At 39.2% G+C, this 12,007-nt stretch overlaps 1 protein-coding gene across 1 annotated transcript; it reads left to right on the plus strand.

Annotated features, from left to right (window-relative positions):
- Positions 1-358: 358 nt before the first annotated feature.
- Positions 359-11,406, plus strand: INSL6 (insulin like 6). Its single transcript, XM_061425368.1, has 2 exons — positions 359-600; positions 11,022-11,406. Exons 1-2 carry the CDS (start codon positions 457-459, stop codon positions 11,343-11,345), a joined length of 468 nt encoding a protein of 155 aa, XP_061281352.1. The 5' UTR covers positions 359-456; the 3' UTR covers positions 11,346-11,406.
- Positions 11,407-12,007: the final 601 nt, after the last annotated feature.

A 12,007-nucleotide genomic window follows, 5' to 3' on the forward strand; every position in this document is an offset into this window, starting at 1 on the left:
TTATCCGTTAGTCACGGCCCCATATTTCATTTGATAAATCTTCCTAGTGAGGGTAGAGAGAAAAACGAACCATTTTCAGAACTAACAGCTTGCCACCTGGGGCAGCCTGAGGGCCGGGAAATTCGGGAAGCTTAGGCAGCGCCTCCACAGCTACCCTCGTCTTGACTCGAAGTTCTCGCGAGATCTGGAGACGAAGATCAGAAGGTGCGCACCTCGCCTTGAAGTTCTCGCGAGGTCCGCACGCGAAGACCAGAAGACTGTGCACGTGCACAGTCGTGCAGGACGGCAGTTAGAGCGCGCGGCGGACCTGGCTTGGGGACCCAGGGATGCCGCGGTTCCTCTATCTGTGTCTCGGGCTCCTGCTGGTTCGAGTCTCCCGTGAGCTGAACGACATTAGCAGAGCCAGGAGATTGTGCGGCCGGCATCTACTGCATGAGATAGTAAAACTCTGTGGCGATGTTAACTGGAGCCACGTTGAGAAGGAAAAGCCTTTCACACAGCTGCTTTCCCAGGCCTCAGAAAAGGTTGAAAGCTTCATTCCTGACCGGTCAGAAAGCTCCCAAACCACTTTTCCGGTCTGGAGGAGAGCAACAAACCCAGGTGAAAATCTAAACCAAAGGCATGTTTGTTCATCTTTGTACATTTCTTATTCTCGAATTCGCTCTGCCAGCCATTTAACTTCAGGAAGTGGAATTTGTGCCTGATATACATACACACGGAGAATGCAATGGCACCCCCACTCCAGTACTCTTGCCTGGAAAATCCCATGGACGGAGGAGCCTGGTGGGCTGCAGTCCATGGGGTCGCGAAGAGTTGGACACAACTGAGCGACTTCACTTTCACTTTTCACTTTCATGCATTGGAGAAGGAAATGGCAACCCACTCCAGTGTTCTTGCCTGGAGAATCCTAGGGACGGGGGAGCCTGGTGGGCTGCCGTCTATGGGGTCGCACAGAGTCGGACACAACTGAAGCGACTTAGCAGCAGCAGCATACATACACAATCTCTGTGAAGCTTTTTTTTTTTTTTTAATTTAACTTCAGGGAAAGAAATGCACAAATGTAAAGTCTACAAAGTTGTATAAGTTCCCCAACTTTCCCTTCTTGCCGTGCCCTTGTCACCTGGCAAACTCTATTTTGTCCTTTAACGCCTAATTATAGGTATCACCTTCCCTGGGAACTTGTGGCTCAAACGGTAAAGAATCTCCTGCCGTGCAGGAACCACAGGTTCAATCCCTGAGTGGGGAAGATCCCCTGGAGAAGGGAGTGGCAACCCACTCCAATATTCTTGGCTGGAGAATTCCATGAACAGAGGAGCCTAGTGGGCTACAGTCCATGAGGTTGCAAAGAGTCAGATACGACTGAAGCTACTTGGCACACACACACAGGAATGTATGTTTTATATGAAATGCCCAGCAGAGGGCCAAGCATAGAGTATATGCTTAAGGTATATTGAATTTATACAAAATGCTTTTAAGCAGTCTTTAGGAAGAACATGGAGAAGGCAATGGCACCCCACTCCAGTACTCTTGCCTGGAAAATCCCATGGATGGAGGAGTCTGGTAGGCTGCAGTCCATGGGGTCGCTAAGAGTCGGACACGACTTCACTTTTACTTTCTGTTTTTACATTTTGTGGCTAATGCATTTTAGTCCCAATACATTTGCTGTTTTAAAAGAAAGTGCACTTTATTTGTAAACAGTTGCCTAGAGTGTATAGTTTAAGTCACTGCCTTTTACAACAATTCAGTTGTTCTAATTTGGGCAAATTTTGTGAAAGTCAAGATTCTGAAATTAAAGGAAGGAGTAGACTATCATATCAAAAGAGAGACCCTAACATAGATGAGTAAAACAAACTAAAACATTGCCTAGCACTTTGTGAGCACTTACTCTTTTTTATTGTTTTGAAGTATAGTTGGTTTACAATATTAGTCTCTGTTGTACAACTGCTAATTCAAAATTTCTATAGATTATATTACATTTAAAGTTATAAAATATTAGCTGTATTCTGTATTCTTTTTTAATGAATGAATAAAACCTATAAATTATTGATGCTAGGGGAATAAAAACTTTTTATTGAAGTATAAGTTGATTTACAACATTGTATTAGTTTCAGATGTACAGCAAAGTGACTCTGAGTCCATCCATGTTGCTGCAGATGACATCATTTCATTCTTTTTTATGGATGAGTAATATTCCATTGCATATATATATATATACACACACACACACACCACATCTTCTTTACCCATTTGTCTCTCAGTGGACACTTAAGTTGCTTGCATGTAAACAATGCTGCTATGAGCATTGGAGTGCATGTATATTTTCAAATTATATTTTATTTTTTCCAGATATATACCCAGGAGTTGGATTGTTGAAACATATGGTAATTCTATTTTTAATTTTTTAAGGACCCTCTATACTGTTCTTCATAGTGGTTGCACCAACTTATATTCCTACCAACAGCATAGAAAGATTCCCTTTTCTCCACACCCTCTCCAGCATTTATTATTTGTAGACTTTTTGATGATTGACATTATGTGAGGTGATAGCTCATTGTAGTTTTGATTTCCATTTCTCTATTAGTGATGTTGAGCACATTTTCATATGCCCATTGGCCATCTGTGTATCTTCTTTGGAGAAATATTTATTTAGTTCTGCCCAATTTTTTATTATTTTTTTAATTGAGCTATATGAGCTGTTTGTGTAATTTGGAAATTAAGTCCTTGTTGGTTGCATTATTTGAAAATATTTTCTCCCATTCTGTAGGTTGTCTTTTCATTTTGTTTATGGTTTCCTTTGCTCTGCAAAAGCTTATAAGTTCAATTAGAGCTCCTTTGCTTATTTTTGGTGTTATTTCTATTGCTTTGGGAGACTGACCTAAGAAACCATTGGTATGATTTATGTCAGAATGTTTTGCCTATTGTCTCTACAAGTTTTATGGTGTTATGTCTTATATTTAAGTCTTTAAGCCATTTTTAGTTTATTTTTGTATATAGTGTAAGAGAGTGTTACCTTCATTGATTTACATGGGGCTATCCAGTCTGCCAACACCACTTCCTGAAGAGACTATCTTTTCTCTGCTGTATATTCTTGTCTCCCCTGTTGAAGATCAGTTGACCATTGGTGTTGGGTTTATTTCTGGTCTCTCTATTCTGTTCTGTTGATCCATAAGTCTGTTTTTTGTGTCAGTACCACACTTTTTTGATAGCTATAGCTTTGTAGTATTGTCTGATGTCTGGAAGGGTTATGCCTTCAGCTTTGTTTTTTTTCCTTTAGGATTGCTTTGTCTATTCTGGGTCTTTTGTGATTCCATATAAATTTTAGGACTATTTGTCTAGTTCTGTTAAAAATGTCATGGGTCATTTGGTAGGAATTGCATTAAATCTGTAGATTTCTTCAAACCCAAGAGCACAGCCTATCTTCTTATTGCTTTGAATCATCTTCAGTTTCCTTTATTAATGTTTTATAATTCTGAGGTTATAGGTCTTTCACCTCCTTGGTTAGGTTTATTCCTAGGTATTTTTTAAATGTGATTTTAAAAGGGATTTTTTTTAACCTTCTGATAGTTCATTGTTAGTGTAAAGAAATGCAACAGATTTCTGTATATTAATATTGTAACCTGCTACCTTGCTGAATTTATCAGTTCTAGTAGTTTTTGTGTGGAGTCTTTAGGGTTTCTATGTAGAGTATCATGTAAAGACAGAAACAATAGAAAACATCAGACTGAATCTTGATCATTTTCTATCATCAAAACCACCTACATATAAATTCATTTTATCCTGTTCTTGTAATGAAGGAATTATCTCTCACCAAACTCTCAGTTGTACTTCAGTTTAGCTGATATTCACACTTTAATGTGTATATGAATCACCTCAGGAATGCTATTAATATACAGATTCTGATTCAGTAGGTCTGGGGTGGAGCCTGAGTTTACTTTTTACAAGCTCCCAGGTAATGCCGATTCCGTTAGTTGAATAATGCTTTCTGAGTAACAAGGGACTAGTTCAGTTTTCTGTTTCTTCTTTATTCTTTCCTCTCACAAGTGCAAGGTGGACTTCCCCTTTTACTTCATGGTTGGTGGGCGTTCCTCTCACATCAAATGCTGTGCTCTCGTTACCTATACCATAGTCAAAATTTTACCTTCAGACATCCAAGCTTGAGTTTGTGATTAAGAATGAGTTTGGAATCCTTTTTCTTGACCAAGCAATAATAAGTCCTTGGTGACCCAGTGGCTAAGACTCCATGCTCCCAGTGCAGGGGGCCTGGGTTCGAACCCTGGTCAGGGAACTAGACCCCACATGCCACAACTAAGACCTGGCACAGCCAAATAAATAAAATATTTTAAAATCAACTTTAAAACTTGTAGCTGGTTAATCACTCCTTTATTTCATGTGTTATTGACAATACCCCAAAGGAGTAAACGTCATTAATTCAGTGAAGAGAGATCTGCAATGAAAGAAGATTTGTAGGAAATGGAAATATATCTGATCATATTTCAGGATTGTCATACACATTAAACATGTTACTATGGGGACTATATAAAGGACAGTTTGTAAAAGTGGAAATATGTGGCAATGAAACCATGGTTTTTTTAAAGTATATGGAAGAAGAAAATGAATTTAGGTTATCAATATGAATTTGTATTAGATTTTAAAGAATTCTTAATCTGTAAGGAAAGATAGACTGTAATCTATTAATTTCCAGTGACTAATTTATTAATAGAAGTTGAAGAGAGGCATGTATTTCCAAAAGAGAATTCCAACATAGAATATATAATTATGTCATTTCTTTTGCATGTGAATGTTGCTGAAAAGTTGATTACTTTTTATTTAGTTTATACAAGCAGAATATATTTCTATGTTAGGCCAAATCAATTATCAATAATTTTAATCTTCTGATAATTTCTTTGAGTCTGACACAGGAAATGACAGTTTGGTACACTGATATTCAAAAATGCCTTCTTCAGAGCTACTCAGACATAAGTTGAATTTCAGATTGTGCACTTCTTGTTAATGAATTCCGAATGTATGGACCATTTTGCCACAACCTATTTCAGAGTGTGGCAGCGTGAAACTAATGTCATATTTCTAAATTCTGAGTATGGTGCTGCCTAACTCTTAGTGCTAGGTGAAATTATTGAAGTTTCATTACCAGTATTTCATAATCCATACCCCTATTCCAGTTAGATAGGCTGTAGTCCCTTATTCCTGGTCTTCATCCATCTGTTCTTGTTTTTTACTAGTATATGAGAATTCCTATGTTCTTATATCCATGCCAAGAATTAAAATTATATAATTTTTAACATTTTCCAGTGTGATAGACATGAAATAAAATCTCATTTAACTTGTTCTGGATTTGAGTACCTCATCATATGCATATTAGCCTTTGGGGTTCCTTTTTTTTTTTGAAAACTTCCTATTTTTCAGAAATTTTATTTCTATATTTTGCCCACTTTTGTCAAAGTTGTCATCTTCCAGTTAATTTGTAAGACTCATTCAAAATCTAGATACAGTAATAGTTATAGGTTTTAGATATTGCAAATATGTCATCCTATTCTGCCATCTATCTACTGGTGTTATTAGATAGTCTTAATTTTTATGCCATTAGACAATAAGTGTTTCACCTTATTGTCCATCCTTTTGAATGTTTTGGAGGTCCTTTTTTGTTTCTTATTTGTTTTATAGTTTTACTTTTCTTGTTAGGTCCTTAATTCTTCTGGGGCCCATTTTTGGTTCTGTTCTGGCTAGGAATACTGTCTTTTCTCAAAGTCTTACTTTTCTGTACATGAGGAAGTATTTTTCTGAATACCATCTACTGAACAGTCATTTTTTCCCCACTGATTGTAGAGCCACTTTTATTGTTTATTAAGTTTGTCTGAGATTCTTATTTAACTGGTCTTTTTGTTTGGCTTTGTATTATTACTACACTGTTTCAGCCAACTTTTTCACTCTCCTCTTTCACCTGCATCAAAAGACTCTTTAGTTCCTCTTTGGTTTCTGTCACTAGGGTGGTATGATCTGCATATCTGAGGTTATTGATATTACTCCCGGCAATCTTGATTCCAGCTTGTGATTCATCCAGTCTGGCATTTCACATGATGTACTCTACATACAAGTTAATAAGAAAGGTGACAGTATATAGCCTTGACATACTCCTTTCTCAATTTTGGACCAGTGTGTTGTTCCATGTCCAGTTCTAACTGTTGTTTCTTGACCTGCATATAGGATTTTCAGGAGACAGAAAAGGTGGTCTGGCATTCCCATCTGTTTAAGAATTTTCCACAGTTTGTTGTGATCCACACAGTCAAAGGCTTTAGCATAGTCAGTGAGGCAGAAGTAGATGCTATTCTGGAATTCTCTTGCTTTTTCTGTGATCCAGTGGATATTGGCAATTTGATCTCTGGTTCCTCTCACTTCTGTAAATCCAGCTTGTACATCTGGAAGTTCTCAGTTCATGTACTGCTGAAACCTAACTTGAAGGATTTTGAGCATTAACTTGCTAGCATATGAAATGAGTATAGTTGTGCAGTAGTTTGAGCATTCTTTGGCATTGCCTTTCTTTGGGATTGGAATGAAAACTGACCTTTTCAGTCCTGTGACCACTGCTGAGTTTTCAAATTTGCTGGCATATTGAGTGCAACACTTTAACAGCATCATCTTTTAGATTTGAAATAGCTCAGCTGGAATTCTATCACCTCCACTAACTTTGTTAGTAGTAATGCTTCCTAAGGCCCACTTGAGTTCACACTCCAGGATGTCTGACTCCAGGTGAGTGATCACACCATCATGGTTATCCAGGTCATTAAGACCTTTTTTATGCATTTCTTGCCATCTCTTCTTAATCTCGCCTGCTTCTGTTAGGTCCTTACCATTTCTGTCCTTTATTCCCATCTTTACATGAAATGTTCCCTGATATCTCTAATTTTCTTCAAGAGATCTCTAGTCTTTCCCATTCTTCTGTTTTCCTCTATTTCTTTGCATTGTTGACTAAGAAGCCTTTCTTACCTCTCCCTGCTATTCTTTGGAACTCTGCATTCAGTTGGGTATATCTTTCCCTTTCTCCTTTCCTTTTCACTTCTCATCTTTTCCCAGATATTTGTAAGGCCTTCTCAGACAACCACTTTGCCTTCTTGCATTTCTTTTTCTTGGGGATGGTTTTGGCCTGTACAATGTTATGAAGCTCCATCCATAGTTCTTCAAGCATGCTGTCTATCAGATCTAATCCCTTGAATCTATTTGTCGCTTCTACTGTATAATCATAAGAGATTTGATTTAGGTTGTACCTGAATGGCCTAGTGGTTTTTCTTACTTCCTTCAAGTCTGAATTTTGCAATTCAGCTCATGATCTGAGCCACAGTCAGCTCTAGGTCTTGTTTTTGCTGACTGTGTAGTGCTTCTCCATCTTCAGCTGCAAAGAATATAATCAATCCAATTTCGGTACTGACCATCTGGTGATGTCCATGTGTAGAGTCCTCTTTTATGTTGTTGGAAGAGGATGTTTGCAATGGCCAGTGCATTCTCTTGGCAAAACTCTGTTAGCCTTTGCCCTGCTTCATTTTGTACTCCCAAGGCCAAATTTGCCTGTTACTCCAGGTATCTCTTGACTTCCTACTTTTGCATCCCAGTGTCCTATTATGAAAGGACATCTTTTTAGATGTGAATTCTAGAAGGTCTTGTAGGTTTTCATAGAACTGGTTGACTTCAGCTTCTTCAGCAATTGGTTGGGGCATAGACTTGGATGACTGGGATGTTGAGTGGTTTGCCTTGGAAACCAACTGAGATCATTCTGTTGTTTTTGAGATTGCAGCCAAGTACTGCATTTCAGACTCTTTTGTTCACTATGAGAGCTCCATTTCTTCTGAGGGATTCTTGCCCACAGTAGTAGATGTAATAGTTATCTGAATTAAATTCGTCCAGTCCAGTCCATTTTAACTGATTCCCAAAATGTCGATGTTCACTCTTGCCATTTCCTGTTTGACCACGTCCAATTTACCTTGATTCATGGACCTAACATCCCAGGTTCCTATGCAATATTGTTCTTTACAGTATCAGACTTTACTTTCACCATCAGACACATCCACAACTAGGTGTTGTTTCCATTTTGGCTCAGCCTTTTCATTCTTTCTGGAGTTATTTCTCCCCTCTTCTCCAGTAGCATATTGGACATTTGGGGTGGCGGGGGGGGGGGGGTCATCCTTCAGTTTCATATCTTTTTGCCTTTTCATACTGTTCATGGGGTTCTCAATGCAAGAATACTGGTTTCCATTCCCTTCTCCAGTGGACTACACTTTGTCAGAACTCTCTACCTTGACCTGTCCGTCTTAGATGGCCCTGCACAGCACGGCTCATAGTTTCATTGAGTTAGACAAGGCTGTGATCCATTTTATCATTTTGGCTAGTTTTCTGTGATTGTGGTTTTCATTCTGGTGGCTGTGGAACAGAAGATCTTGTTTCATCTGTCTGCCCTCTCATGGATGAATCTAAGAGGCTTGTGCAAGCTTTCTGATGGGAGGGACTGCTGTGGGGAAAACTGGGTCTTGCTCTGGTGGGCAGGGCCATCCTCAATAAATCTTTAGTCCAATTTTCTGCTGATTGGTGGGGCTATGCTCCCTCCTTGTAGTTTGGCCTGAAGCTCCCAGTCCTGGAGTCTGCAGGCTCTATGGTAGGGCTATAGGCTCAATAGTAGGGCTAATGGCGACCTGCTGCAATAGGACTTATGAGCATGCTGTGCCTCCCAGGACTACTGCTGCCAGTGGCCCCTGGCCCTGCAGAAGGCCACTGTTGACCCATGTCTCCACCAGAGACTCCCAAACATTCACAGGCAAGTCCTGCTCATGTCTCTTGTGGGGCCACTGCTCCTTTCTCCTGGGTCCTGGTGCACACAAGGTTTTTTTGTGCCCTCCAAGAGTCTCTGTTTCCCCAGTTTAGTCGAAGTTCTATAATCAAATCCCACAGACCTTAAAAGTCAGATTTGCTAGGATTCTCAGTCCCTTTGCCAGATCCCCAGGTTGGGAAGTCTGATGTGGGGCCTAGAACCTTGGCATCAGTGTGAGAACTTCTTTGGTACAGTTGTTCTCCAGTTTGTGGGTCACCCACCTGGAGGTTCTGTGGTAGGGCTAATGGTGACCTCCTCCAGGAGGACTTAGGTCACACACTGTGCCTCCCAGAACTGCTGCTGCCAGTGCCCGTCCCTGCAGCCGGCCATTGCTGACCCACGCCTTTGCAGGAGACCTTCAAACCCACACAGGCAGCTCTGGCTCAGTCTCTTGTGGGGGTCATTGCTCCTTTCCCCTCTTTTCTATTTATACTTAACTCTCTTTGTGATCTGATCCAGTCTTATGGCTCAAAAAATTATCTATATACCTGACTCATAAATTTCTTCAAGCAAAATTTTTTCTTCCATTCTGATTAATCCCATGGGATTTTCCAGGCAAGAGTACTAGAGTGGGTTGCCATTTCCTTCTACAGGGGATCTTCCCAACCCAGGAATAGAACCCAGGTCTCCTGCATTGCAGGCAGATGCTTTACCATCTGAGCCACCAGGGAAACCCAGTTTCAACAAGAGGAAATCTTATTGAGCAAACTTATTTTTCACAGGGCATGGATTGTGGGCCACTGTGGTAGATGGTTTCTTTGGGGTCAGTTGCCAACCTCCTGTCTGTTTCTTTGGGGTCAGGTGCCAACCTCCTGTCTTTGAACTGCAGATTTAGGATGCAGTCACATGGTTCAGAACATGACTTAACAGCAGTGGCTAGAGGCAATATATCCCTCAAAAGGAACTGTAGATGGGCAAGGGCAATGATGGAAATTCAACAAGCCTCCAATTAATTACCTTCTGGTGTTATTTTAATTTCTTATAAGTAATACTGAGTAAGAGCAGTGTAACATTAACAATTCACTGAGCATATCACACTTCTCCATTTCTTTATATTTCAACAGAATGGCTTCTACTAATCACTTAGTTATAAAATATGCATAAAAAACAAGTAACTCAATTACAAATGGGCAAAAATTTGAATATACATTTCTACAAGGAGGATATACAATAAGGACATGAAAAATGCTCAACATCATTAGTTGCAAGGTCATTACAAATCAAAATGATAATGGGATTCCACTTCACATCCATTAGGATGGCTACCATCAAAAAATGGAAAACATAAAATGTTGGCCAAGATGTATAGCAATTGGAAGCCTAGTATATCAGTGGTGGGATTGTAAAATGGTGTAGCCACTGTGGAAAACTGGCAGTTCCTAAAAAAAGGTAAACAAATTTACCATACAATCCAGCAGTTCTACTCCTAAGTATATACCCAAGAGAACTGAAAATGTGTTCACACAAAAACATGTATGTGGATGTTCTGAGCAGTGTTATTCTTAATAGTTAAAAAGTAGAAAGAACCCACATATTTATCAACTGGGTAAATAAAATGTGATATATCCATACAATGGAAAATTATTCAGCCATAAAAAGAATAAAGTACTGGCAGACATGCTGCAACATGATTGAACCTCGAAAATATGCTCAGTGAAAAAAACCAGACACAAATGACCATATATGGTTATGTTTTAGGCAGATCTGTAGAAATATAAAGTAGATTAGTAGGTACCAGGGGCTGAAAGAAGAGGAAAATGGGAGTGACTCCTAATCGGGGGAGGTTTCTTTTGGGGATGATAGAAATGTTCTGGAATCAGGTAGTGGTGATGTTTGTGCAACCTTGTGAATATACTAATTGTATATTTTAAAATGCTTAATTTTATGGCATATGAATTATAGCTCAAAAAATGTTTTCTGAATAAAAGTGTACAAAGGTTTCTAGGCCTTTTTATAGGAAAACATTACAACTGTTTTACTTAAACATATACATTGCTTTTGAGTAACCATTTTACTAGTTAAAATGTGATTACTTGTGTTTCAGAATTAGCTGGCTTTAGTGTTACAGCATTATGATTAAATTTTCAGCTAAGATTTTAATAAAGGATTTATTTCTTGTCTCTCAACAGTCCCTACTTCTGCCTCTCAGGAAGAAGCAATAAACAATATGAAGATGCAGTCACTGCCTGAGTATCAGTATAAAAAGGCCAACTTGCCTTTTAAGACAAGACAAGAGGAATCTTCCTCATCACAAGATATCAGTCCATATATTCATGAGATTATAGAATTTCAGAAGAAAAATACAAACAAAATCAAAACCTTAAGCAATTTGTTTTGGGGGAATCATCCCCAAAGAAAACGCAGAGGATACTCAGAAAAATGTTGTCAGAAGGGATGTACAAAAGAAGAACTTATTATTGCATGCCTTCCATATATTGATTATGAAAACTTAAGGAAGCATCAGCAGTTGTGACTGAGATATACTAACCATCATGAGACTTACACTAACTTAATAAAAAGCTTAATATATTTTACTTATTATTTTTTTGGTGATTGTCCTTGTAGTTTCTCTGCTGTGACCAACATCTAGATGTATTTGTAAGCACTTAGCAATACTTTGTGGTGGTAATACGACTTAGTATTTTCTTTGGTGCTCTGTTTTTCATATATTTTTATATTTGAAGATATTACTGGAGGTGGCATGATCTATGCAGACATCTAACGATTACCTGTTTATTCTTATTTATGGTTTTGAAACTCTCTTAAGTAGCATTTAAATGGATTATGGAGTGTTCTGCATTCCATGTGTATGATATACTGACTGGTGCCCATTACTATTAGGCTCACTCTAGTATGCCAGTTGGAGAAGGCAATGGCACCCCACTCCAGTACTCTTGCCTGGAAAATCCCATGGACGGAGGAGCCTGGTGCGCTGGAGTCCATGGGGTCGCAAAGAGTTGGACACGACTGAGTGACCTCACTTTCACTTTTCACTTTCATGCATTGGAGAAGGAAATGGCAACCCACTCCAGTGTTCTTGCCTGGAGAATCCCAGGGACGGGAGCCTGGTGGGCTGCTTTCTATGGGGTCACACAGAATTGGACACGATTGAAGCGATGCAGCAGCAGCAGCAGT

Source organism: Bos javanicus, chromosome 8 (genome assembly GCF_032452875.1).
Source record: "Bos javanicus breed banteng chromosome 8, ARS-OSU_banteng_1.0, whole genome shotgun sequence".
NCBI lineage: Eukaryota > Metazoa > Chordata > Mammalia > Artiodactyla > Bovidae > Bos > Bos javanicus.

Coding starts and splice junctions, on each gene's coding strand:
- INSL6 (XM_061425368.1), top strand. CDS start 457: ATGTTAACTGGAGCCACGTTGAGAAGGAAAAGCCTTTCACACAGCTGC. Junction 601..11,021: donor GAGGAGAGCAACAAACCCAG/GTGAAAATCTAA, acceptor TCTGCCTCTCAG/GAAGAAGCAATAAACAATAT.